Here is a 25,333-nt window from a genome sequence, read left to right on the forward strand (position 1 = left end):
TGCAAACCTTCGACAATGATAAATACAATACTTCCCTCATCTCAATTCAATTCTTTTAATGTCAAACCAGCAACGGTTAATTCTGCAAGTATGTTATACGTGGTACATTTTTACGTGTTACCTATTATATATTATATATTTTTTATCGCACATTAACAAAATAAAATTATTCACGTCACAGTATTAACTTGAACGCTGTGTATATATACGTGGGTGTGTGTATGCATGTTATGTATGTGTGTCAACGTGTGAAGGTACTAATGTGGCAAGAACAATCTTTACCACAAATCGTTATAATTATAGAACAGTAATATTATTTTGATTCTATTATGTAACAGAACATATATATACAAGAGTGACAATATATATAAGGCCTGACGATAGAGTGACTTTTTTTTTCGTAGTTTTCATAGGTGCATTGGCGATTATCTTTAATGTAAAATCGTTTTATAGATCAGATATTCGTTTACGCTTATAACTTAAGCTAAGTCTTTGGCTTAGCGTCGATAGTAGTATTCGAAGAAATTTAGTATAAATTCTTAATTGAATACAAGCCTGTTGTATCATTTTCAATATTATTTCAATTGACGCTGCTTTTAAAATTCAATTAAAATAACGTCTGTTAAGAAAAAGAAATTATAAAATACACTAGCGATATTTTTAAATAAAGAATCGATACCAACTTGTAATAAATATAAATAAAATTTCGGATATTCAGATCTATGCTAATAAATGTCCAGAATTAAATTAAGATCTAATAATATAAATATATTAATATGAAAGACAAAATTAGAACAGAGTTACCGTTTGAATTATCGCTAGTATAACGTGAATACTTGAATTTTGTTAAGATCACAAATTTAATATAAGCATTACAAAAATTTACACAGTCAATGAAATATTTACAGGAGTTCATTCATAAGTTGAAATACACTGAATGTATATAATTTATATGTATATATATATATATCTTGTATACCCGAAGTTATATCGATATAGAATCAAATCGAGTTGCTCTTTGTATATATATATTTTTAATTCTACATCCTTTTAAAATATGCATATATCCCCATAAAATCATATAAAGAATGTCGAATATTTTTATAATATTAATTTTGTTTTATATATTTATAGATAAAAAGATAAAAATTAAATATTAATAAACCATTAGAGGTTGCTAAATCAATTTATCATTATCAAGACATAAAAATTATAGATGTCAAATGTGCAATTAAACAGTGACAACTCTTCTTGTCTTCTTTGAGGAACTTCGGCTGATGCTTTGTTATTTTGATTATCAATAACATTTTTACATTATTTCATAATAGTAATGGTAACCCAGTGCAATTTTTTTTTCCTGGACCATCTTGAAATGTATGATATCATATATATGTTACCTGATTACATTTCAGAAAGAGGCAGATATGGGAAACCTTAAACTATTGCTCCGAAGTTGTGAAATCTTTATGGAGAAATATTTCAATATCCACTCGACATATAGGACAACGTTTATTGGTGCATAACCATCGATCAACGCAGTCAATATGAAATAAATGCATACATGGAAGCCTCCTAAAAAATATATAAAGATATTAGAATTTAAATTTTATTAAAACATAAAAGTTGAAACTAAATTTTTTACCTAACACGTTCACAATCTTCAAATTCAGATAAACATATTGTACATTTCTCAATGGCATCTTCCCCATTTTCTACCTTTTTCACCTAGAAATAAACATAACGTACTGTAACGCAACTTTAATAATATTAAAAGATTTTTAATGTTAATTCTTACCCGTTTATATTTATGAGGGAATGTGTGGCTTTCAATGGACTCTTGTGTAGCCCCACAGCTTATATGTGCCATACGTCGCAAGTCGACAATGCGCATGTAATTATCTAGTCGAGATATATGACGTGTTCCTTGTAATACCGAGCCTTGTAGTACAAATTCCGACATACCCGGTGTAAATGGTCCTATCTGATGCGTTCCAGATCCTTGCTATATATGTATTAAAGTTATACCATTTAAAATATTATTATATATTAAAGTTTATAACGTGTAAAAAAAAAAAAAGACAAACCATATGGGGATGAAAACTAATGTGAACGTGATGCATGCGCTGAGACGGTCGTTGATGTGGATCATAATGATACATATGATGGTGCACGTGCTGATGTATCGGTTGATGTATCGATGGTAACATAAGCGAAGACATCGAGTCTGGTGGCGGATTATTCAATGGATTTACCTGTAAGTATAAAAAACATTAAATAAAATTAATTCTAATATAAAATATATTAAAATATTTTACATAAATCATTAAATTACGATTATAGGCAGCACAGGGCATGGTCCCCTATAGAAACTCGATGGCCCTCGGGCTTCGGGATGGCTGTAAACGGTAGGCTGTTGCGGTGCCGGTAAAAGAGAAGGTGCGAAATAATTTTCTGCATACGTTGCGTTATCCGTTCCATTATTGCACCGAGTATTCGGGGGACTATTGTTTTCTCCTTCTCCACAAGTATGTTGCGTCGATGGATGCACGTGAGCATTACATGGTCCCGCACTAATAAAAGTCGATTTAGAAATAAAAAATTTGTAAATGCACTTTTGCCTAAATAAAATTAACCGAAATACTAACGTATGATGTAATGAAGATCTGTGATAAAGTCTTCGTCTTTGTAATTCCTGCATACGTTGCTGATTCACCCATAATCTTTCTTGCCACGGATGCATTCGTGGTCTTACTTGTACAACTTCCGTAGCTGCAGCTGTTTATAGCAATAACAAATTTTATTATTATTTCCATTATTTTATAGAAAATTACATTAATCTTTCACATTTCGACTGTACTATTTTTTAATTGTTAATAAATAAAATTCTAAATATAAGATCGTACCTCCTGCAGATGAAAAACCTGAATGAGGCAATCTGTGATTATGGTACGTGCCTCCTCTATTATTATGTAAGTTATGCAAATGATTCCAATAATCTGGTGCTCCATGCACACAATGGGTATTATTTCTAAACAAAATATTAACACGTGCAAAATATTAAAAATAAAAACGATCGTAATTTAATAAAAAGAACTGTATTTCAGAATACTTACCTATGATTATAATCTGTTGACCATGGATTAACTACAGGATTTGTCGGCGTAGTTGATGTATGCTCTTCGTCCGATTCTACAGTTAAGTCAACTACAGTGACTGTACGATTATCCTCACTTGTACTTTCTAATGAACTCTAAAATATTAGGTAATTATGTTACAGTATTACTTGTGCATTATTAAATTTTTTACGAAAAGACCGTAGTATAAAGTTCTTATTATAATAAATGGTATTTTAACACTTTTTATATTTAAAAAAATCTACATAGCTAAAAACTGTATCAACATTAATATTTTTTTAATGCAAAAATAATTCTAATACCTTCGTATTATGATTGACAGTTCCAAGTACTTCAACCGAGCCATCCTCATCGTCGCTATCACTATCGCTACTAGAAGACCAATCTAGTTGCAAATCTGGTGCTGATGGTGTATCATCATTTGCTATTAAAATCATAAAATTAACAGATTATTAATAATGGATTTGTGTGTGTATGTATGTGTGTAATGTATTATAAATTTTAACAACGTACGAGATGAATGCATTTCTGGAGGAGATATCACATTTGATATAACTGTATGATATAAACTACTAGACTCATTGGCATTATCATTTCCTAAATTTTGTAAAACGTTTGCATTTTCTGGCGATCTCGGTATACTGAAAATAATTATTTATTTATAAAATATTATTAAATAATTATATATTAAATAATTATACAAATTTTAATAAATCACAAATAGGTACTTGTTAGAAATAGAATGATCCGACAGTCTAGATGGGCCAGCTATACTCAAACTATCAGGTTGTTGACCGCTTAATAATTTTTGTTCGTCACTCTTTTTAGTTTTATGCTTGACTGTTAAATCGCGATCGTGTAAAATTCTCTTTCTTCTATAATTATCACATACTCTCTCTTCACAAGGATTATTCAATTGTCGATTTGGAGGATCTTTTTTTACATTTCTCTCTTGTCTATTTTGGCACATATTGCAATTCAAGACTTCAGGCTGCCAATACTCTTGTGAGTTGCTAGTTGCATCTTGCTGGGCCAAATAATTTCCATAAACAAAATTGTTTTCGGAAGCAGTGGGGTGAGTTGAATTTGTATAAGAACCTATAGCTGTTACATCTGATTCTTCAATATCGCTTTCTGCAAATAAATGCTCATACTCCATTTCATTACCTGAAAACGAGACGCGCGTTTGAATAATATTATTTATATTTTTGCAAAAAAAAAATTTTTTTTGCAAATTATTGAGGAAGCTGCCAAGTTCCTCTCTTATACCTGAAGGAAACCGAGGTTGAGGAGACGGATCAACTGTCGACGTGAACGCTGTATCAAATATATCAGCCAACGACGTTGAGTTGGCCTCTACAGACGCGGCTGCGGACTCTCCTTGAAAGAGCTCACTCTGCTGTTCGGGCTTGCCCTTGTGCCAAACATTTTCTGAGCTTGTGCTCTCCTCCATTCTACTTCTACATTAACAGTACAATACAATACAAAGTTAGAGCCGATGCAACGCGATCAGTTGCATAACGTTGAAGCCAGATTCTCGGGGGAGAATAGCGATAGCGAATTCCGCACGAGAATGTAGACTGGCGCGCGTAAAATTAGAGGCAATAAAAGTCAATTTCTTTTCGGACGTGCGGAACTAAACGAGGACAATCGGTGAGTAAGAGCGCGGCCGAGTCATCAAAATGCTTCGTCGTTCTACGCTGTTTTACGCAGCGACGTTCCGATGCGTCACGCACGGCATTTCCGAGATACCGTATCGGGTTACAGGGAGGAAAGGCGTACAAGCTCGGGCCGCGGGTCGGGCACGGATAAACTTTTTCGGCGTACTTCCGGGGGCCGTTATCTCGACGCGTGCCGACGCGATAAAAATCACAGGATCGATCGCGGGGCCGGGAAATGATTTGCGGAATGCGCCGGAAGGAGCGTTTTACCTTGTGATTCCTCGGACGCTCCCGTGAAGCGATAAGCGTGTCCCCTCAACACGTCATTTTTATCAGATTTATTTTCCACGGCACCGCCGTCGCCCCCGCACCATGCCTCGTCCGCGCTCCGAAATATTACCTGCGTGACCGGGTCGCCGCGTGTCTGCCCGAGCTGCGATCCATGTAAAACGTGGACGTGTAATTAAATTCCCGTGTCAGTAATAACGAACAACGAAATCGAAAAGAACTTGCGGAGACTGGCGCAGACCGTCCCTTTCCTGCCAGCGACGAACATTCGGCAACGGCGGTACCATCAATCGTCCCCCTCGTCAACTACGCTCGTACCCGGAAGTTCTCGCTGATCGTGCAGCTGGTTATCTTACCAACATCCTCCCTCACGTCGTGCTCTGCGTTTCAAAACTTCGCCGTTGCGCGCGGTCAAGATGGTTTAAACTTTTTCTTTTTTTTTCTTTTTTTTCTTTCTTTTATGGCTTTTATGCTTTTGCGCTTGGTGAGGTAATAATTAAATACACATATTATATATTTATAATATTTTATTATTATTATCGTACATGTATATTTGTAATGCATCTTATATAATAAATTCACGAAATGTTAAATCGTCCGGACGTCTTCGATAAAAGAAGCGCGACACGCGCGCGAGCCAATGGGAGAAGCAGGATTCAAGCCGGAGCCGCAGTTCTCTACTCCGAACAAGTTCGTGACTCAACCGGCCAAGTTTTGTGGACTATCTTCCGTCTGCATCATCTTCTGGACTTGACCTTTTCGTCAGACCGTAGTCGTTAGTACTTTATCAATGGTGCTCCGGTGTTAACTCAATTTTAATTATCGCCCTATCAGCGGAAAGGACTAACTGGAAGGATGGCTGTCGCTGCCAGGTCGCTTTCGAAATTAGCTGGTAGGTTCCCGACATGTTTCGCGATACCTCGCGCCTCCCTCGTCGATTTTTCTTTTTGGCCTTTTCACGTATCAACGGCGATGCTCTCAAGGATTTTTTGTCCGCCGCTGATTACGCCACACGCCAGTCTGCGAACGGACTAAAAATAATCCTGACAGCCCGCGCATTTCATGATAATATGAACATTATGTAAGGGAGGACATGACCACGATTAGGTCGCACCTTGGGAAATGCGTGCTCTATTAATTGGCACCTATTCATGAGCGTATACGCAATGCAATCGAATAATTTGTTCTCACAGTAATTCCGTGACCCTTCCCCTATAACGATAACGCTCGTGTATCAGGGGTGGCGAAACTCCGTTTTCTTTTCTGCACTTTAATCTCCTGTTTTTTTTTTTCAGTTTTACATGTTTGAGTTACACAAATATGTTTTTTGCTTGTTACTTGTGACATGTACAAATTGGTTGCACTCCTTGGATAATCTGCAAGTAAATGAACCTTGACCTGGAAATCTTGGAATTTGCTCCTAAAAAAAAAAAAAGAACAAACTTTTATTGTTAATATATTTATATTGAAACAGATTTTTTTTATGTGACAATTTTTTATTAATTTTAATTTTTATATTATTAATTTTATTATTGACCTGTGTACATACCTATCACATTTTTCAGCAAAAAATATATCTTGGGCAGTCCTTTTATTTTTTATTTAGCAAAATATTTTATAATATATGTTTTATGCAGCTGTTTTATAATTTTTCAGTCAGAAACTGTGGGAGTTTATTACGCTCTCAAGTCAGATTCAATTACACCGAAACTAGGAAGAATTTAAAAATTGATGCAAATACCAAAGTGATATGTCAAGGTTTTACTGGAAAGCAGGGAACTTTTCATTGCCAGCAAGCGCTTGATTATGGTACAAAGATAGTAGGTGGAGTCAGCCCCAAGAAAGCTGGAACAGAGCATCTTGGTAAACCAGTGTATAAATCTGTTAAAGAGGTAATGTTATTTTTTTATTTTATTTTACATTAATTAATTTATTTATCAGCCATGAAATTTAAATTGTTATTTATACCTTACAGGCAAAAGAAGCGACTGGAGCTACTGCAACAGTAATTTATGTTCCTCCTCCAGCTGCAGCCTCAGCTATTATAGAAGCGATTGACGCAGAAATGCCATTAATTGTTTGTATTACGGAAGGTATTCCTCAACATGATATGGTCAAGGTAAAAAGGAGATTACTTGAACAAAATAAGTCACGTTTGATCGGTCCAAACTGCCCTGGAATAATAGCACCTGAACAGGTACAGAAATAATTTTTAGTATATTATAATATATTTATAATTATATAAATTTATAAATTTATTAATAAGACAGTATAATTTATCATTTTACAGTGCAAAATCGGCATTATGCCTGGTCATATACATCAAAAAGGAAAGATTGGAATTGTTTCGAGATCGGGAACTTTAACTTACGAGGCTGTGAATCAAACTACACTTGTAAGCTTAATTAAATAATTAAAAAAAAAATTTTAATTACATGCTCATTATTAAATTTGGAAATAATATTTTATTTAAAGGCGGGACTTGGGCAAACATTATGTGTCGGAATTGGTGGTGATCCGTTCAATGGTACCGATTTTATCGATTGTTTGGATGTATTTCTTACTGACCCGGATTGCGATGGTATTATAATGATAGGAGAAATTGGTGGAAGTGCAGAGGAATTTGCAGCAGAATATCTCATCGAAAAGAATACTGTTAGTTGCTGTTTAAAATTATTCGTACCTAAATTTTAATCCGTCCTAACTAAATCCTGTCTCAACCCGAGAATCTATTTTAAAATTCGTATATCATATCATTTATCTTTTTTATGTACATTATAGGGTGGAAAAGCTAAACCAGTGGTATCGTTTATTGCTGGTATTACTGCACCACCTGGGCGAAGAATGGGACATGCTGGTGCTATAATCTCAGGAGGAAAAGGCGGTGCGCAAGATAAGATTAATGCGCTGGAAAAAGTGAGTAAAAAATTTTCATTTAAATGCTATTAATATTATATTTAAAATAATTATTCAAATCAAGCAATGTATATAAATTTTGTTATTAGGCTGGTGTAATAGTAACGAGAAGTCCCGCACAAATGGGTAACGAGCTCCTAAAGGAAATGACACGTCTTGGCTTGATTTCTAATTAAAGCATACACTACTATAATTCTGTGTAGTTTTCTTCATTATCCGTGTAAAATGTCTTCGTAAATAATAAATTGAAAGTATGTCATACAGCAATAACTCACAGAATATAGTAATGCATTGGAGCATAAAAATTATTTCACTCTGCTAACATTATATCAATTGTTCTTATTATAATAAGAACAATTAAAGATTATATAGAAAATAACGAAAGATATGATATTTTTTAAAGAACTGGAATTATTTTAACAGCAAGCCTTTATAATACTTTTACAGAATTAATTATGTTTAATAGTGACAAATGTCTAAGAATAATTTAGAATTTATCCAAGGGAACGTTAAAACTGCCATTGATCTGTCACGATTTAACTATTAGAGAGTTATAAATTTTTCTATTATATGTGAACAAAGTTTTGAGGAATGGTTGTTTAAGTGTATACTATTATTGTAAATTACATCAAGCATATAATATATTACAGTAATGAATTTAATTTTATGAAATATGTAATAGCCTATTGTATAAAACATGTTACGAATTCAAATATATATATAAATATTGCTGCTTGTTCCCACAGCTATATCTTTTTTTAAAACATCGATACAGTTTTCCCAAACTCGGTAAAAGAAAAAAATTATATTGTTACCTGAATCCCATTGCCTCATCAATAAAATTAGCTATACTGATACTTTTGTCATTGGTAAACAATTTTAACTTCGCCAAGTCCATCGTTTGTATAAGATATGATAAATGTTGACAAGTACAATAATACAAATATTCATCTTTGTATAATTGCTCAGCCAATTCAATCTGATGATTGTCCATAAGTAGATCATTAGTTACTACAATTAAATGCTTGTGCTTTTCTAAAGCTTCCAGTACACTCCCAGCGCCTGCATGACTTATTACAAGGTCTGCTAGTTGCATATATTCCCCAATGGATGGACTTAAACCAAATGATTCTATTTTATGAAAACCACAACGGGCTGTGCAATCTGGTTTCAAGTTGCTGTTACCAATTTGCAAAATTAAATGTTTATAATCACGTGCAGATAAAGCCTGAAATCAGAGAATCAATTGTAAACCTCTTTCAACATATGTAATATAATAAAAATAGATAATTGAATATTATAAAATACCTCCAGAACTGTGTTACTCAACACTGTAGTTATTAGTTCATCAAATTTTGTCGTGCCAACCGTAACGAACACCGTTTTATCCGACATCGCTTTATATTTCAATTTAATAAATTATTACAAATCTATAAAAATTATAAATAATAATTATAAAAATAAATTATTAAAAAATAAATTAATAAAAATTATAAAACAAATTTATAATCATTATTACTAATTATTCTTATTTCATGAGTCGAAATAACAGTTCATTATTTTTTACAATTATTATTTATTGCAAGTACGCTGAAAGGCAGATGTGGCAACGGCAGCTAGCGAACGTGACTTTGGCGTCGTGTGCATCGAGTTTCACATGTGCTGCATGTATGTACCGCGCCGGCCGGATTGCCGATGACGAATTTCTTTTCGTTCTCTCATCCCTTGCCTCTGCCGCTTAGGGTCACGTATGCTAGCCGCTCATCGCCGCAGAAAATGTTATATCTGCCCTTCGATATACATACATATAAACTTGACAAAATTCTCGTAGTGGTTGATGTAACGATTGGTGAGAACGCGGTCTGAGAATGGAAACGGACAACGAGGCTGGGTCTGCATCGAAATTCGAAGAGAATAATCGAACGTGGTTGATTAATTTCTTAAATTTAATGCACTTTAATGCCTAATACGCCATTAGAAATTTGGGCTAAACGATCTCAGGCCCGATGCCATCGTACGTATACGCGACACGTGTTGCGTTCACAAACATGATCGACGTGCATGCGCGCACGGAGGCGCGTGGGGGACACGGTGGCCACAACAGAGGAATGAAATCGCGTTGATCGTACGGTCTGTCACCGACCGTTTTTTTTTTTTCCGACAGATGTTTCGCGCGATTAATCCGCTTTGTTAATTCGCGGCCGCGCGGTCAGTGTTATTACGGGTTACGGAAGTATAATCCGGAGCGTGCCCCTGCTCTCCGCACGTCGCCAGCCACGCGTCACCGCCCGTTCGCGAGGTTGCCTGGTGCTGTCATCGTCATCCGCGAAGAGCCGAACGAGCCGAGAAGACCGACCGAGAGAGCTCGGAGCGGACGGGGAACGAAAGACGGAAAGAGACCGAGCTAGCACCAAAGGAAGGAGAAGGCGCCTCGTCAAATGTCTCTCGGACGAGGCGGTTAGATATCTCCTCTGTGGCAAGCGGAGGGACTGCAAGTGAGAGCGAGAGAGACAGAGACACGGCCAGCTGGTCCTGCGAGTTTACGGGAACTCGTCACGAGCGCGGTTAGGAAGCATTGCCCGGGGATAATTGTCGCTCGACGGAGGCTCGGCTGCGCGACGTGTGCCCGTGCCATCGTCCGCCGACGACAATGGCAAAGACCTACGATTATTTATTCAAGCTGCTGCTGATCGGCGACTCCGGCGTCGGCAAGACTTGCGTCCTGTTCCGCTTCTCCGAGGACGCGTTCAACACCACGTTCATCTCGACCATCGGTACGTTTTGCCTAAGGGTCCCTCCACCCCCCCCCCCCACCTTTTCCCCGGCCGCCACTTGTGCGTTTCATTAATTGCGCTGACCTCGCGGTGCCGGGGTGTGTCTCGAGAAAAACGTGCCTGCCCGCGCGCTCGGGCCATCGTCAGTTGTCACTCGATAATGGACAAAGAGCGCATTATGTCTTGCCGTCTTACAATTATGTGATTCATTCCGCGCTACGTTTCCCGCGTTCTCCAGAGAATGTCCCTGAATCTTGATTCACCGTTTTATTTTCAGGTATCGACTTCAAGATCCGTACCATCGAACTAGACGGAAAGAAAATTAAGCTGCAAATATGGTAAATATTTTTTTATATTCTCTCTGTTCTTTTTTTTCCCCTTCTTTTTTAAAGTTTCTGTTTGCTAAATTCGTATCAGATGCCATTTAGATTCGGACAGTTGACTCTGAGTGGCAATGATGCAACGGAGTGCATACTCGTTTTGCATTTTTGCAGGGACACCGCCGGGCAAGAAAGGTTTCGCACGATAACCACAGCTTACTATCGTGGCGCGATGGGCATCATGTTGGTGTACGACGTTACAAATGATAAAAGTTTCGAAAATATTAAAAACTGGATTCGTAATATAGAGGAAAACGCATCGGCAGACGTAGAGAAAATGTTATTAGGCAATAAGTGCGAGCTTACAGACAAGAGGCAAGTGACTAAGGAAAGGGGTGAACAGCTGGCTGTAGAATACGGCATTAAGTTTATGGAAACCTCGGCAAAATCTAGCATCAATGTGGAAGAGGCTTTTTATACTCTGGCGCGCGACATCAAAGCAAAAATGGAGAAGAAACTGGTGAGAAAGCAAATGAATCATATCGTATACATTTCAACGAGATTACAGATTAATTGTTTAAACATAGATTATTCTACTATCGGTATTCGTATTTTTCTTTAAATAATATTTTATAACCAGTATTTCAACATTTTTAATCTACTCGATTTAAAAACCCGATAGCTGTTAATAATTAGAATAATGTAAATTAGGAAAAGATATGCTTAATCATTAGTTTTCACTTATAAATATTTTTTTTCTTATGTGTACTGTGAAATAACCACAATTTCTCTGTTTCCTGTCTCTGTTTCTCTGTGTTTGGTGCTGGTCTATCTTGGCAGAAGGTAACTTTATTCGTACACCGTTCTTAGTTATCTACATATCTTGAATTCTATATTTATGAAGTATAACACAACTAACAGTGCATTTTGTGATGCTATATTACTGCACCTTTTTTGTTCGTATATGTATATCGTCTGCAGTCACCGTTTATTAATTTAAGCAAACGTGCACGCAATTTCGTACCACTCGACAAATAACATCCATTGCTTCTAATATGCTTCATACTTGAAATATTAATTTTAATCTATATATCTTACTTAAGGAATTCAAATATGTCGTTTTTGCATTAAGTTACACTAAACTTATTTAATTTTTGGGCTTATGTTATGTCATTAATAATTCATCATAATCAATATTAAACATTTCTAATCATTAAGCAAATACAAATTACAATCTAATATGCATGCTATATTATGTTTGCATTTATTACACATTATTTTAACTGCTGAACTCAATAACATTTTATTTGGTTGTGAAAAAAAGTATATAAAAAATAATGTAAGATTGTGCTGAAATGTTGTGGACTAAATACTTAAATCGTGTCGTGTATTCTGTTAACAAGTGCGTTTTATTTTATACAGGAGGCATCGAATCCACCGAAAGGCGGCGGTCATCAGTTAAAAGCTTTAGAACCACAGAGGAAGCCACCTAGTTGGCTCGCCCGTTGTACTATACTCTGACCCCTCAAATACTTTCAACTGTTCGAGGAAGCGCATCTATTTTATATCATTATTTACTTATGTTCATTTCGTCGAACAAAACCGATGTTATATGGAACTTTAAATATCCCAAATATCGGGTATAGTGGGTTTATTCCTTGACAATGAAACGTTATTGCATCGTATTAAAACTCGGAAATTATTTGCATGATTAGTATTCCCTTTTTTTTTTTCTTTTTTTTGCCGAAGAAACCCTCAGAGGAGAAAGTATTAAAACTTTTTATTGTAGGCGGGAGAGTGCGTATCGTTTTAGTTAATACTACAGTTTGTTATGCTTGTTAATCAATATAATTAAATGGATTTAGGTGAGATAGTTCCACGGTAACTTAAGTTGACCGGGATGTAACGATGTGATCTATATCTTATCTTTCTTAAGAAATTTACGATGTAATTTATTAAATCAGGTAAGAGCATCGTGTTACATGTGATATATTAAACACACAATGAATTTCTCCTCTGGTTTTCTTATATCAAGGGTTATGGTTGATTTTTTAAATTGAAAATTCGCTATTAAGTGTCAATACGCACTTAATTAGTTACTTAATTTTTATGGCAACGGGATAAAGTATCAAATTTCTTATGCACGAAATTTTGCAATTCATAATTGATTTACATCGTGTATGTTTCTCTTATCCAAGGATAAGAATGTGTGTGTATATATATGTGTGCACACATAGAAATATACATAACACACCGTACAACATTACATACAATGATTAAAAGTAAGAAAAGAAATAAGATTAAGCAGTATAGGTATCACAATCGTTTTTATACTGTTACTAAGCAAGTATAGCTTTTTCACAAAATTAACGAAAAAACGTAAAATGTACTAAAGCATTAACTGATGTAATTAAAATGCCTTGTGACGAATTGAACAAGAATTTTATAGAAACAATTTTGTTATATCACGGATAGTCAAATAGTTTTTATTAGATTTAAAAAAGAAAGAGGAACAAACACGAGTACGTTCTTCCTCTAAGAAGCTTATCTTCCAGCGGATACTTTACTTTGCATATAGAAATAGATTCGTTTACAGGGATATGCAGTAAAAAAAAAAAAAGGAACAAATCTCTTTCATTCGCTGGTTGTCATGATGTGCATCTTACAAAAAAAGTTGCATCTTTACCATCAGAACTTGTTCAACTTATACTTAAATATACAAACGATTATTATAATACATTTTTTATTAATCCTGTAAATAACACGTGTCAGTATATTTATTGATAAGATCCTATCCTGTTGTTCTTTTTATGGGTGATTGAGATAATTTCTCTATCTTAGGATATGCGTCATGACAGATCCTTCGGAACCTGCAATTCAGACCGTCGAGCTAGTTTTATATTACTTTATTCTTTTGATAAAAACTCATTGCTGAATTATTGAGCTGTAAGATTAAATTTTCATTTTATTGATGTTCGACAAAAAAAAAAATTTTAATCATAATACTAAGTTTTTGTATGTAAATTAGCATTACATGAGATTAAATGCTTCATTTAATTATTATATAAGAGTCAAGATTCAACAGGCTTATTTATGACGAGGTCAAATGTACTGATCGATAACTGTAATAATGCGCAAACTGTCACGTTCGAGCTTCTTTAACTCTTGCTCCATTATCTTATTGCTCGTAGCCTTTTGATGCATGTTCTCTAAGTTTTTAAGAATTTCGATTTTACTTTCAGTCTCCTGTACTTTTGTGGCTGTACTCTCATTAATTTTTTTTCTTGCGTTATACAATAAAAAAAATTAATTATTTTATTTGTATTGCATATAAATTATCAATTAAATTAATCGGAATTTGGTTGAATAAAGTCGTTCTTAAAAATACGCTATAAATGTCGATATAACTAGTTAACTTGAACTTATACATATTCATTGATATTACTTCGTAAATTGATTTAACAACTATATAGGTAGACGTTGGGCGCAAAGGGTTCCGCACATTTCGAGTGTTAATCAATATAGCTACACAGTTGTGTTATTCGCTGCGTTGCTTTGCAACTCGTGAAATTTTTTACTGAATTGCCACTCCAATTGGTAGACATCTTACATGCTCGACATGTTTCTATCATTCATAATTCGCAACGTACTCTCGCCTTGGAATATAATTGCTAATTAAGGCGAAACGCGCCTGAAATGTTAAAGTTTGTAATTGTCTTAAAGTGGGAAAGACAGTCGGACTTTTAAATAAGATCTTCTATTTGAATAATTAATGACTATGTGAGCCGGCTTGCATATTTATACTATAATTTGAGATACGTATTTTCAATTTGCAACGTGATTATTAATTAACATAAAACACGTCTCAAGAAGTTTTTGCCTTTGCGATTATCTTTAGATAGAACGCCAAGCCATGAGTTTTTAAATCAGACATTTAACTAATAACTTATTAATGTTATATTTGTTATATGCAACATAAATGGAATTTAATATTAATGATAAATTTATGAATTTTTTTGTAAATATAATATTTGTCTATTTCATTAAATTTATCTTTTTTATTATTTATTATAGTTAAAAATTAAGTTATATATAAAAATAATAAAAGATAAGACCAAATATATATTAACATATTAATAAATTTAGTGTACCATATATGTAATAAATATATATCTGGTTTGTTCTATTCTCCATTTGTTAATATACTTAAACTTACCTTGTTTTATATGTAGCGTTCTTTTTAATCATTGTAAATTTCTATTTTCATACTCTGATTCACGTACTTCGCTTTCATTTTTCTCTCTTAAAACACCTGAGAAATGCCTTAGCTGCTCTATATTTGTCATTTTCGTTGTACCACTGTAATCCTCCTAAAAAAAAAAAAAAAAAAGATAGGTCATACATGCTTAAAACGAGAACAAAGTGGTTCAAAGATCTCTTGCAATAACACCTTTATATAAAATTTCTCTACAGGGTGCCTCGTTTCATTTCTTGTGCGTTTAATTAGCATTTACGAACAAGAAAGAAATCGAAACGGTCCCTAATAAAACTTAATATTAAAAAAAATAGATCTCTTTAATTGTTAACATGTAATTGCATGTGGTTTATAATTTTTAATTGAATATTACGGAATATTTCTGTTACTTCAATATAAATGAAAGAATATTGTTAAAGAATATTGCCAGAATCTGTTTAACATTGGTCATTTAATAGGCCACTTATAAATTTTTTAATGTATCGAGTTTTACGAAATCGAATAAATGTTATCACCCAGTATATATCCCGCAGCCAGAATTACAGATCTGGCACATGGACCAAATGGAGTTCTGGGTTGAAAGTAGCGACGAGACCAAGGGGAGAGAGGAAGATGAAGAACAGGGGGTGGCCGCATGCGCATCCCTCGGAATAGCGGGTCTTGGGCCACCCCCGCCGATTATGGATGTTTAGTATCGACGTTGTTGCCAGCGTATCGTTGCACGTTCCCGCATCCGTTTGCAGGGTGTGATAACTCCAGGACGACGAGAGAGAAAGAGTGTCCTTCTGTTCTCGCGCGAGATAATGAACGGAATCGCGAAATGGGAACCGGAGCCGATCGGCGATGCGCTATCACGCGTCCGCCTCGCTACCACGCTGCGTTAGCATTTCTCGTTGCCGTTAATCATGGTCCTGCGTGACCAGGATCTGTCAGGACATCAGCAGTATGCCGTGCGATCGTTCAGGAAAGACGCAGACACGTGTCGTCGCGTTAGCGACCATAACGTTGCTTCTCCTTACGTTGAATATCAAGTGCATAGGTGCGTGAACACAATTCGCAAGACGCTCCAGCGTGAACTCCCTAATTAAAATTAATTTATAAAGCACAGCAGATTGATAAGATATTCGTTAAAAAAAAAAAAGAAAACAGAACTTTGAATATTTTTCATTTTATAAGGATTTAGTAGCAATGGTTATATCAAGATAAAAAAAGCATAGAAAGTTTTTAATTTAAAAAAAAATATAGATTATTCTTTAAAGAATTAATATTTTTATTTTAATTAATCAATTAATTTTTATTCGAAATTTTCAATAATTGAGACTTACTTTTGGAAAATATTCAAAGGAAAGCACGTGCATCTTCTTGCAACACGACTCGATTATTCATGACGACAATGTAATCGGTTTTCTCGTGTATCATACGATTGAATTGAATCGCTCTCTATATTAGTTTTTATCTCGCAAATTGTTATAAAATGTGATCAATCATTAAATGCTGTTGCGAGAGTGTGAACGAGCGTACGCGATCTGAAAGATACAATTTTAAATTTTCCGAACATGATATATCTATTATCTATACTTACAGATACCGAGAATTTGGGACTTGAAGGGATTTGCATATTGAAAGGCCTTCATCCTCTTCTCATCGTCACTTATAAACATCTCACTATATCCGTGAGTATCATGATCCATCACATAAAAGTACTATAAAGACAAAGACCACAAAAGGCTTTCCCTCAATTAATATTTAATCTTGTTCCATATTTAAAATGCTCCTTATTAATTATCCTGATACTGCCTGCTTTGGCAGTGTGATCTGTTAACATCAAAACTTGTCAGTGATAAGAAAGCAAATTTGAAAACATAATGCAAGAAGTGAAACAAAGTGAATAAAGTACAGACATAAAAAAAAGTTGAAAGATATATAATTAAAAATTGAAGCTCTCTTAATTCTCTTCGGGTTTTTAAGACATTTTACAGAATAGATATACATTACAGGTGGACACGATTGGTGTACCTCATAATGAACGGCTCATGGTGAGATGTCGAGAGATAGGTAAATACAAGTTCGTCGGAGATTCCTTGTTACATTGCCGTGACGGCGCCTGGGATGGGAAGACACCTGACTGCGTGCCTACTACAGCAATTTCGAACTACACCGGTAATATACGTCATCGTACTTACACGATTAAAATTAATTAGGCAACGCAAGTTAAATGTATTTATAATTTATTGTTTAAAATTCTACCTAGAGGTTATGCCGCAATCACGGACGCCCGCGGAATAAAAATCAGGGGGCGGGGACAATATTTCGTGGCTTTATTCACATTGCAATTTTTTTTATTTCCAGGGGGGGCAACTTCCCCGTTTTGTTTCCCCCTCCCACTGAGCGCTTATGGTAGTCATGGTTCCTACATTCATTTACGTTCGCAAATAACTGTCAACGCGCAAATTTAGTATTGCAGAAACGTGCGTGACAAACGATTTCTATTTTAACAATCGATTTTAATTATGTGTTATATTAATTACGTAAAGATCACTTCGTTTTTTTTCTTGGCACTTCCAATTTTTTCGCGTCGCGAGGAATATTGTTGAGAAACTTATTTCTAATAATTCTACTTTTTACCTTTGTTTTGTAACGAGCAGAAGATGTGCCACCGACTATCATCTTTGGCCTACCGGTCGGCTCGGCCGTAGTCGAGCCAACTGGCGCGCTTGCCGTTTATCCCGGAAGTATCCTGCACTTGGAGTGTCTCTTCACCAGGAAGCTAGGGAGTCCCGAGTGGACGTGGACCTCAACGTCTCGCCGATATCTCACAGGTTAGTCGCCGGATGTTACACACTTAAGCTCTCGAAAATTTATATTCAAAGAATCTCTCCAAGCCTTGAAATAATTTTTAAGACCCTTAAGCGATTTGTACATCTTATTTATTAATCCTAGGTTGGGCAATTGCCGCACAGGAAAGAGACTGGAAGTATCGCCTGTCGATATATTATGCCAAGCCTCAAGATTCCGGGGTGTACACATGCACCACACCGAAAGGATTTAACAATTCCATAAGAGTCCGTGTCATAGGTACGGTTACTGAGTCGCGTTTTATAGCATATTTATTCGGTAAAATATCGGCAGCATGCCGGTAGATTAAGTCGTGTATTTGCAAGAGATTCCGCTCACCCGCGTCCTCATTTCGCTATGTTTTTGCCATCGCGATGTGCCATGTGACGGCAGAAATTTAATTCACCCGAATATTAGAGTTGTTACAATAATTTGCCACTAAATAATATTATTTTTACAGATGTTCAATGTCCAGTGCTGACAGTTCCGGAGCTGCCGTTAACAAGTCGTGTCGAAGGTAGCCGAATGGGACATAGCGCCACATTCGAGTGCCCTGTGGGATATAGATTAGAAGGTGCTCCCAGGATCACATGCCAATATAATGGTATGAAGCACCGCTTGCTTCTTGGTACAAATAAATATCGTTATAAGAAATATATATAATTAAAAAATTGGCGTCCTTACAGGCAAATGGTCGACGGAGATGCCACATTGCGAGAAGATTAAATGTCCGGAGATAGATATTCAAAACAACGCATTACTGGAATTGAACGAGCATAATAACACTTTTGGCGAGGAAGCTATTTTCACTTGCATGTGGGGATATAAGCTTTTAGGCTCACAGAGTATGACATGCGGGGGGGACGGCAAGTGGAATGGATCTATGCCAACTTGCCAGAGTAAAGCATCGAATAAATCATAATTAAAAAAAAAAATACTTATGGATTAAATCATTATTTTGATAAAAATTATTCGTTTAACGTGTAAAATTATAATCTTAGCAGAAATAATTTTATAATTAACAAAAGATAACGTTTGCAGAGATTACTTGTCCCGTGCCGGAAACACCACAAAGTGGACGCATCGTCGAGCAACCACGATATTCTAAAAAACAATATCACGGTCGGACATATAAAGTTGGCGCTTTAGTGAGGTTTGCCTGTCAACCAGGTCACCAATTAATAGGGGAAGCCGCCACTATATGCACCGAGAATGGTACTTGGTCTCACGATCCGCCCGTATGTGAGTATTGTTATCTCTATTTAAAAAGGAGATGTAGACATTTTATTTTTGCCCGATTATTACTGTTTTTAAAACGTTTGAAACACCATGTAAGACATGTACATACGTATACATCTGTAATTTATCGGTAAAAATTATTAAATGTAAATTTTTCTTAACATAGAAAAAGCAAGAGAAATTGACGCGCGCTGTATAATGTCCGATATAACTAAATTTTACAATATTTTAGCTTATGTATACTTCTTAAAAAAAATTTGTTTAAGAGATTACGCGTTTTAAGATCTTCAAATAAATTATTAAATTATTCTAGGTAAAGTAAGATGTCCTTACCCAGGTGATCCTCCTCACGGACGAATCGCGCCTCTCAAGTTTTGGTACAAACCAGGAGATAACATACAGGTCAGTAGATTTAGCGCATAGTAATAGGTCAATTAAAACGTTAATAATGATTAAATCGATTTTTTAATTGTCGAAATGCAATTTCAAAATTAATTAAACAGGTAACGTGTTCGCCTGGCTACGTCACTCCTCTAGAACCAGTGAAAAAACCGTCGTGTCGAGAAAATGGCATTTGGAGCGCACCGCCGCCACCCTGTCGATCTTACAAAGAGGTGTGAGAAAATAGAGCATCGGGTACTCTCGAGAATCACTCACGGATTATGCTATTTTATCTTACGTGACAAAGAACATTAGATATTTATTATACGGGTAGCAAACGTGCATCAGTATTAAGAGAAACGGGAAAACCTGCGTGAAGCACTCAGTTTGTTTCAAAGAATAGACACGCCGACGTAACGTTAATGATATTATCAGGCTAATATAGTTACGATTTACCGAATCGACAAATAATCACGAGTAGATGATAATGGAAGGAGCATTTTGCGTTAAACGTAGATCGTGGAATGACCATTATATTATTTATAATTCACTTCCAAGCATACAACGATTTTAATAAAAGCGAATCTCTTTTTCTTAATAAAATTTCTCTCACGATTATTTCCATTTATTTTTGGAGTAAAATCGCGATGCTGTTTTCTTCCGCTACTGAGTAGACGAAGCATTAAAATGTTAGTGGCATAGTTACCACTCTCGTTGTCATAATAACTGGAATGCAGCGCGCAATTAATCGGATAATGACAATTTCCTCTCGCGTGTGATGTGATGTTTAATACTCGATGCTGCAATCCATTAAGGATCAAGAAACGTTAGGAAAATGGGTCGCCCGAGAGCTCTCAATGAAACACAAGTGAAAACGTGGCTCATTAGAGACAAAATAAACCGATATCGTGGAGTTTTAAAATTACACGGTTAAGCATTATTTAAAGTTAAAGAAGGAGTTATCTGTTCTTCACAAGAATAAATATATCTGCTCCGGCTTAGATAGACGATTAGTTCTTTAAAACTGAAGTTATTTTAATATTAATTAACATTAAAATAACCACACGTTACTTTTAAAATAGATGATAGAATATTGGATTATACGTACAATGTTAGGGAACGTTTTTACAGATCAAATTATATTTATGATGATACTATTTCTATATCAATAGCTAGAACGGAATTACTTTAGGCACTAATGAGATAGAATATTGTGCAAGAATTTCTTTTCGACATTTTTGAGATAAAATACTTTTCAGAGAATAGTTTAGTGAAAAATATAATATCTAAATAATTATACTTGATTGTTTTAAATATATTCAGCACGCGAGAAGAAGTTAAAGCTGTCGCAAGCAACAAAATTGAAATTATTAGTATCGAGAAAGATTGCGTCTCTAGAAGTAGATGTTAAGAGACATCGTGAAATTGTCAATGATCTCCGCAATGACAGTAAACAACATGTTCTCAGATTGCTGGACAATTACAGAAGATTTTATTTAGCATTTAATCACCTGAAACCACATGTAAGATAAACCAACACTGCCTTCCATTAAAAAAAATAATTTGAATAAGGATAATATACAAATCTTGTATCTTAGGAAATTTATACGGCGATATATCAAGATTGCGATTTAAAACGTCGATTCTTGGATAAGCTCTATTATGAAAAAAAGAAAAAGTTGAAACTAGGCATCGAATTACAGGTAGAACGATTATTATGCGACATAATATTAAATAACTGCTATAATTTAAATAATAATTAGCCAAGTCTTACATTTTTATGTGCGAGATTAAATTAGATACCTACTAGAGAATTCATGTATTAATATATTGTAATATTACAATTCTTATGTACTCGGTATGTAATGTTAAAATTCGTATATATATTTTGCGCTAACTTTGAGCCATAAAGATTTGCCTGTTCGCCGAATGATAAGCTGGAACACAACATTCTATCAACTAAACTCGAGGAGCAAGGAGAGTGTCTACCGAATTGCGAGCAGCAGCGACTGGTAGCGGAATTACAGCGATCCATCGCGAAATATAACATAGCAAAAGACATATATTCAACGTATTGGTCGATGCTGAATATCCTAAGAAAAGTAAATCTATTAAATACAAGTAACACATTTAAAAAAAAAATTATTTGTATCTCAAAAACATAAGAAATTCAATAATTTAAGAATCTATCTCATGCCCACATTTTTATTTTTGCGAAATCTTTAGGATGCACTATTCTTCGATACTCTGTTAAACATTTTAAAAGAGGATCAATCTTCCCAATGCAAAGTGATGTTAAAAGTGACAGTGATGGGTCAACTGGCGACGGAAAATCTGGACGATATTAGACAAAAATATAAACAAATGTCTCGAAACGTGTTACATAATATGAAAATTAGAGAAAAAATGTTAACCACTGTACGTTGTGAGGTGAAAGATCTGTGGGCTTACGCGCAATCATTAGTGCGAGTCGAAGTAAGTAATCACAATGGTTTTGTCAAATTTTATGGGTTGATCAGCGACAAATTGCGGTAGTAATGAGAGTCAATCGATGTTAGAAAATTACTAAATGTTAAACCTAAATTAGTGACGACTTATAATGAAGAGATTCATAAATGTATTCTTTTACTTATAGAGCGTTCACATTTTTGCAAAAAAAAAAGACGCCGATGTAATCGCGAACAAAACATTAGAAAGTCAGTTAGTATATTTGGAAAATATCTGTACTGAAGTCAAAGATGCTTTCCTCGTACGCTCACATCATGATTTGCTATTAAGGTATTCAATTTCTTTTATATTTGTCTCGATTTTAAGTTTCTTTTATTTTTTTTCATAGGATTTATTTATATGTAATTTTTATATTTTTATAAAATTTGTTTTCTTCCTGTAATCAGACTTGAAAATCAATCCGAGCAGAGGAAAATTTTGCTGGGACGATTAGATGTTAATTTAAAGAATCGCGACGTTTTATGGAGCAAAAAATATCAAGCTGTACAAGTCCTCGAGAATCTTAAGCATTCTACAAAAACTGCAGACCAGTAAATAATTGCAAAACAAGTTTATCTCACCAAATATAATAATTCGAAAATTTCAGGTCTAAAATAAACGGTATATGTGATATGTTGGAACAAATCAGAATCGAAAAAAATCATGAAAAAAATTTTAAGGAACAGATTAAAAGTCATGGCGAATTGCTCATAAATATTAGAGCAGCCTTACAAAGTATTAACGCAATGTTGCTTTGCGTCAAAGACGGTAAAGGAGCGACGAAAAAAGTAGGGAACAAGAAAGAATTAGTGATCAATGATAAAGAAAACGTGGAGGAGCAAGACGTGCTAGCAGAAATTAATGGAATGGACACTGATGGTACAAAAGTTATATTTAATTATGATTTAAATATGAAATTAAATCTTTCTCTTTAAAATATTAAATTATTAATAAGAATAGCAATTTATTGATTTATCGATTTCACAGTTCTGGCCCTGCTAGCAAAGATCAGTCGAAAAGTAATTAATCTTTTCAATATTAGCAACATCAATCTCGAGGGAAAAGAAGACGATGCTCGAGATTTGTATCAGATCTACGTATCAAACTATAATTCTGATTTATTCGAACGGATGAGAATATTCGAAATCGGCGAAGAAGAGCAAATTGGTAAATTACTTTTTTTTTAATTTTACTGAAATAAACTTTGCGCGCACTGTTCTTTAAAAAATTCTACTTACAAATTGAATTTAATCTCAAAATCTCTTCTCCTCTTTTTCCTCCCGACGTTTACTCTCGTTCGGTACGTACAAAATGAGCCAAGCGAGAGAATCAGTGTCGCGGAAAAGAGGCAACAATATTTCGAGAGAGTGATTTTATTTTTTAACACCAATGTTTTTTTAGATAGGATAATATAAAATATTAATTTTTTTTACGTACAAGCCGTATGGTTTCACAGGTTTATTGGTTGAGCACGAAATAATCGACGCCACTGTTCCTGCGCGCGTGGACATCAAGCACCGTAGCAGGCAAATTCTCGAGGCACGCCTGAAACCGGAATAGCTTATCGCGTTAGGAATTATTACAATAAAATGTAACATTTGAAAACAAATTTAATTTATTACATAATATGCTGCAATTTAATAATCGTCAAGCTCGTTGACGCGACCGTAGCTAAGTCTCTTTTTTATCATCTCGAATTTTAGCCAAGAAGGTATATAGTGTTTATTTGAATGGGCTAATGGGTATTTCTTTGGTGGTTCTGGCCCATTGAACGGATGAATCTTCTTCAGTTTCCTTAATAAAAACTCCTTGTTTATCTGCTTAGGATCGCGGTATTTGTCCAGATACAAATTGAAAGGTTGCCTCAAGGGGAACCATACTTGTTTTTTTATATATGGCTCAGGGAAATCGTATCGAAATACTGGTATTCTCATGTTTAATGTATTGTAATAAAATTCTTTTAACGAAGGTTCCCAGTCTGATTGAAAAAATGCCAAACCAGCAGGTGTTAGGTAATCTTGATACTTCCTGTAAAAGTCCACAGTTTTCCAGTTGCGCTCTTCCAGATTTAAGCAGGGCTTAGCTCTTTTGTATTCTGAAAAATCTATGCTACTCTTTTGCTTGTAAAGCACAAAGATGTATCTGCAATATCCAATACCATATGGTGCTATTGGTTGCAAGTAGTTAATTAATTCCTCTCCTTTTTTCAGCTGATTACCAGGGATGTTGCCAATAAACCAGTGACAATATTCATTGTCCACATTGGTCATATTACCATCTGGGGTGCTCATTATTAAGGTCCATAGTGATCCATCCTTTGCATTGTATGTGACATCAGGTGCCTTGGAAGCTTCACTAGGCTTGATCACATTGCCATAGTAAACTCTTGTCAGTTTGTCATCTTCTAAATCATAACTTATATTCAGTGGGAGTACTGGCTTGAAGTAGGCGTCTCCATATAGATCACTGTAGATGCCATAGTGCTTTGCTAATCTGTACACGTGAGAACAGCTATCAGTTTGCAACCAGTCGTTCTTCACCTTCTCCAGATCCACCAGCAGCTTTCTGGTGCGTGACGCTTTCTCCAACTCGGGGTCATTTTTGCGTGCCACAATCTCACTTTGCCAAGTGCTGATAATTGAACGTCTATTGAGTTTAGGTGCTTTGTAGCCGATGTCTACCTTGAAATCCAAAGTCGGGTCGGTTGCATTTAGAGACTCGAGACGTTCGAGCAACGTGCGAGCCAAATGCGGCGGTACTCCTCGTATCCGATGAGCGTGACGAACATGCTGACCCCTTGGAACGAGGTCAGCGGCGAGGTAGCGCAAGAGTTTCACCGACATATGTACACTCGTGTCGAAACAAAACTTTTAATTATACATCGTGTTATTCATTAGCACCGACGAGAATCTAACCTAAGTATTTTTGTTGAGAGAGAGATTAGGTGCAGTTGGACATCCTGCAATCGGACACGAATATGGCCGATGGCGCACAAATAAAAATGTGCAAACGCATCGTGTTCGTCAGTGATTTACACACTTAC

The 25,333-nt window shown here is 35.3% G+C and overlaps 7 protein-coding genes and 1 long non-coding RNA gene across 11 annotated transcripts; 4 read left to right on the forward strand and 4 right to left on the reverse strand.

Moving 5' to 3' along the window:
* Window positions 1-41: 41 nt before the first annotated feature.
* LOC139101260 (uncharacterized) lies at window positions 42-5,392 on the reverse strand. 2 transcript variants are annotated; one of them, XM_070654295.1, is made up of 13 exons: window positions 5,196-5,392; window positions 4,404-4,594; window positions 3,863-4,301; window positions 3,648-3,775; window positions 3,437-3,558; window positions 3,114-3,250; window positions 2,904-3,028; window positions 2,646-2,775; window positions 2,333-2,570; window positions 2,085-2,252; window positions 1,796-2,002; window positions 1,643-1,725; window positions 42-1,572 (listed from the first exon to the last, which is right to left on the reverse strand). In XM_070654295.1, the coding sequence occupies exons 1-13, from the start codon at window positions 5,237-5,239 to the stop codon at window positions 1,440-1,442; spliced, it is 2,145 nt and encodes a 714-aa protein (XP_070510396.1). In that variant the 5' UTR covers window positions 5,240-5,392; the 3' UTR covers window positions 42-1,439. The 2 variants fall into 2 exon arrangements, with proteins under 2 accessions (XP_070510396.1, XP_070510398.1); XM_070654297.1 differs by having other exon boundaries at window positions 5,066-5,206.
* A 383-nt stretch (window positions 5,393-5,775) lies between these two features.
* Window positions 5,776-8,744, forward strand: Scsalpha1 (Succinyl-coenzyme A synthetase alpha subunit 1). The gene is made up of 7 exons (XM_070654476.1): window positions 5,776-5,975; window positions 6,740-6,975; window positions 7,059-7,280; window positions 7,374-7,478; window positions 7,559-7,738; window positions 7,865-7,999; window positions 8,089-8,744. Exons 1-7 carry the CDS (start codon window positions 5,939-5,941, stop codon window positions 8,173-8,175), a joined length of 1,002 nt encoding a protein of 333 aa, XP_070510577.1. The 5' UTR covers window positions 5,776-5,938; the 3' UTR covers window positions 8,176-8,744.
* On the reverse strand, window positions 8,594-10,037 carry Alg13 (Alg13 UDP-N-acetylglucosaminyltransferase subunit). Of its 3 annotated transcripts, none has more exons than XM_070654594.1 (3): window positions 9,805-10,037; window positions 9,308-9,429; window positions 8,594-9,227 (listed from the first exon to the last, which is right to left on the reverse strand). In XM_070654594.1, the coding sequence occupies exons 2-3, from the start codon at window positions 9,392-9,394 to the stop codon at window positions 8,811-8,813; spliced, it is 504 nt and encodes a 167-aa protein (XP_070510695.1). In that variant the 5' UTR covers window positions 9,395-9,429; window positions 9,805-10,037; the 3' UTR covers window positions 8,594-8,810. The 3 variants fall into 3 exon arrangements, with proteins under 3 accessions (XP_070510695.1, XP_070510706.1, XP_070510700.1); XM_070654605.1 differs by lacking the exon at window positions 9,805-10,037 and adding an exon at window positions 9,567-9,783; XM_070654599.1 differs by lacking the exon at window positions 9,805-10,037 and adding an exon at window positions 9,519-9,783.
* A 433-nt stretch (window positions 10,038-10,470) lies between these two features.
* On the forward strand, window positions 10,471-13,721 carry Rab8 (RAS oncogene family member Rab8). The gene is made up of 4 exons (XM_070654563.1): window positions 10,471-10,773; window positions 11,051-11,111; window positions 11,268-11,613; window positions 12,516-13,721. Exons 1-4 carry the CDS (start codon window positions 10,650-10,652, stop codon window positions 12,612-12,614), a joined length of 630 nt encoding a protein of 209 aa, XP_070510664.1. The 5' UTR covers window positions 10,471-10,649; the 3' UTR covers window positions 12,615-13,721.
* Window positions 13,722-13,811: 90 nt separating this feature from the next.
* Window positions 13,812-17,501, reverse strand: LOC139101508 (uncharacterized). The gene is made up of 6 exons (XR_011545559.1): window positions 17,365-17,501; window positions 16,931-17,163; window positions 16,674-16,874; window positions 15,864-16,428; window positions 15,310-15,463; window positions 13,812-14,784 (listed from the first exon to the last, which is right to left on the reverse strand). It is a non-coding gene; the product is annotated as an uncharacterized lncRNA (long non-coding RNA).
* Hig (hikaru genki) lies at window positions 16,245-21,236 on the forward strand. The gene is made up of 10 exons (XM_070654357.1): window positions 16,245-16,387; window positions 16,933-17,021; window positions 17,346-17,508; window positions 17,994-18,167; window positions 18,289-18,423; window positions 18,644-18,787; window positions 18,870-19,082; window positions 19,225-19,425; window positions 19,736-19,824; window positions 19,926-21,236. The coding sequence occupies exons 1-10, from the start codon at window positions 16,294-16,296 to the stop codon at window positions 20,040-20,042; spliced, it is 1,419 nt and encodes a 472-aa protein (XP_070510458.1). The 5' UTR covers window positions 16,245-16,293; the 3' UTR covers window positions 20,043-21,236.
* LOC139101501 (uncharacterized) lies at window positions 20,639-23,477 on the forward strand. The gene is made up of 9 exons (XM_070654684.1): window positions 20,639-20,732; window positions 21,127-21,326; window positions 21,402-21,506; window positions 21,741-21,905; window positions 22,030-22,278; window positions 22,439-22,581; window positions 22,698-22,841; window positions 22,898-23,169; window positions 23,278-23,477. The coding sequence occupies exons 1-9, from the start codon at window positions 20,639-20,641 to the stop codon at window positions 23,475-23,477; spliced, it is 1,572 nt and encodes a 523-aa protein (XP_070510785.1).
* A 256-nt stretch (window positions 23,478-23,733) lies between these two features.
* Mrpl38 (mitochondrial ribosomal protein L38) lies at window positions 23,734-25,133 on the reverse strand. The gene is made up of 2 exons (XM_070654428.1): window positions 23,913-25,133; window positions 23,734-23,835 (listed from the first exon to the last, which is right to left on the reverse strand). Exon 1 carries the CDS (start codon window positions 25,131-25,133, stop codon window positions 23,928-23,930), a length of 1,206 nt encoding a protein of 401 aa, XP_070510529.1. The 3' UTR covers window positions 23,734-23,835; window positions 23,913-23,927.
* Between the last annotated feature and the right edge of the window lie 200 nt (window positions 25,134-25,333).

This window comes from Cardiocondyla obscurior, linkage group LG01 (genome assembly GCF_019399895.1).
Source record: "Cardiocondyla obscurior isolate alpha-2009 linkage group LG01, Cobs3.1, whole genome shotgun sequence".
Lineage (NCBI taxonomy): Eukaryota > Metazoa > Arthropoda > Insecta > Hymenoptera > Formicidae > Cardiocondyla > Cardiocondyla obscurior.

What these genes read in the sequence shown, in the direction of transcription:
- LOC139101260 (XM_070654295.1), bottom strand. Translation starts at nt 5,239, where the DNA reads ATGGATCGCAGCTCGGGCAGACACGCGGCGACCCGGTCACGCAG. An exon ending in AGATCTTCATTACATCATAC is followed by an intron (nt 2,571 to 2,645) that starts GTTAGTATTTCG and finishes GACTTTTATTAG; the next exon opens with TGCGGGACCATGTAATGCTC. An exon ending in GCCCTGTGCTGCCTATAATC is followed by an intron (nt 2,253 to 2,332) that starts GTAATTTAATGA and finishes TTATACTTACAG; the next exon opens with GTAAATCCATTGAATAATCC.
- Scsalpha1 (XM_070654476.1), top strand. Translation starts at nt 5,939, where the DNA reads ATGGCTGTCGCTGCCAGGTCGCTTTCGAAATTAGCTG. An exon ending in TGTATAAATCTGTTAAAGAG is followed by an intron (nt 6,976 to 7,058) that starts GTAATGTTATTT and finishes TATACCTTACAG; the next exon opens with GCAAAAGAAGCGACTGGAGC. An exon ending in CTGTGAATCAAACTACACTT is followed by an intron (nt 7,479 to 7,558) that starts GTAAGCTTAATT and finishes TTTTATTTAAAG; the next exon opens with GCGGGACTTGGGCAAACATT.
- Alg13 (XM_070654594.1), bottom strand. Translation starts at nt 9,394, where the DNA reads ATGTCGGATAAAACGGTGTTCGTTACGGTTGGCACGACAAAATTTGAT. An exon ending in TGAGTAACACAGTTCTGGAG is followed by an intron (nt 9,228 to 9,307) that starts GTATTTTATAAT and finishes CTCTGATTTCAG; the next exon opens with GCTTTATCTGCACGTGATTA.
- Rab8 (XM_070654563.1), top strand. Translation starts at nt 10,650, where the DNA reads ATGGCAAAGACCTACGATTATTTATTCAAGCTGCTGCTGATCGGCGAC. An exon ending in AAAATTAAGCTGCAAATATG is followed by an intron (nt 11,112 to 11,267) that starts GTAAATATTTTT and finishes GCATTTTTGCAG; the next exon opens with GGACACCGCCGGGCAAGAAA. An exon ending in CAAAAATGGAGAAGAAACTG is followed by an intron (nt 11,614 to 12,515) that starts GTGAGAAAGCAA and finishes TATTTTATACAG; the next exon opens with GAGGCATCGAATCCACCGAA.
- Hig (XM_070654357.1), top strand. Translation starts at nt 16,294, where the DNA reads ATGCCGTGCGATCGTTCAGGAAAGACGCAGACACGTGTCGTCGCGTTA. An exon ending in AGCAATTTCGAACTACACCG is followed by an intron (nt 17,509 to 17,993) that starts GTAATATACGTC and finishes TGTAACGAGCAG; the next exon opens with AAGATGTGCCACCGACTATC. An exon ending in AACCAGGAGATAACATACAG is followed by an intron (nt 19,825 to 19,925) that starts GTCAGTAGATTT and finishes TTAATTAAACAG; the next exon opens with GTAACGTGTTCGCCTGGCTA.
- LOC139101501 (XM_070654684.1), top strand. Translation starts at nt 20,639, where the DNA reads ATGGGTCGCCCGAGAGCTCTCAATGAAACACAAGTGAAAACGTGGCTC. An exon ending in TTAATCACCTGAAACCACAT is followed by an intron (nt 21,327 to 21,401) that starts GTAAGATAAACC and finishes CTTGTATCTTAG; the next exon opens with GAAATTTATACGGCGATATA. An exon ending in AACTAGGCATCGAATTACAG is followed by an intron (nt 21,507 to 21,740) that starts GTAGAACGATTA and finishes CCGAATGATAAG; the next exon opens with CTGGAACACAACATTCTATC.
- Mrpl38 (XM_070654428.1), bottom strand. Translation starts at nt 25,133, where the DNA reads ATGTCGGTGAAACTCTTGCGCTACCTCGCCGCTGACCTCGTTCCAAGG.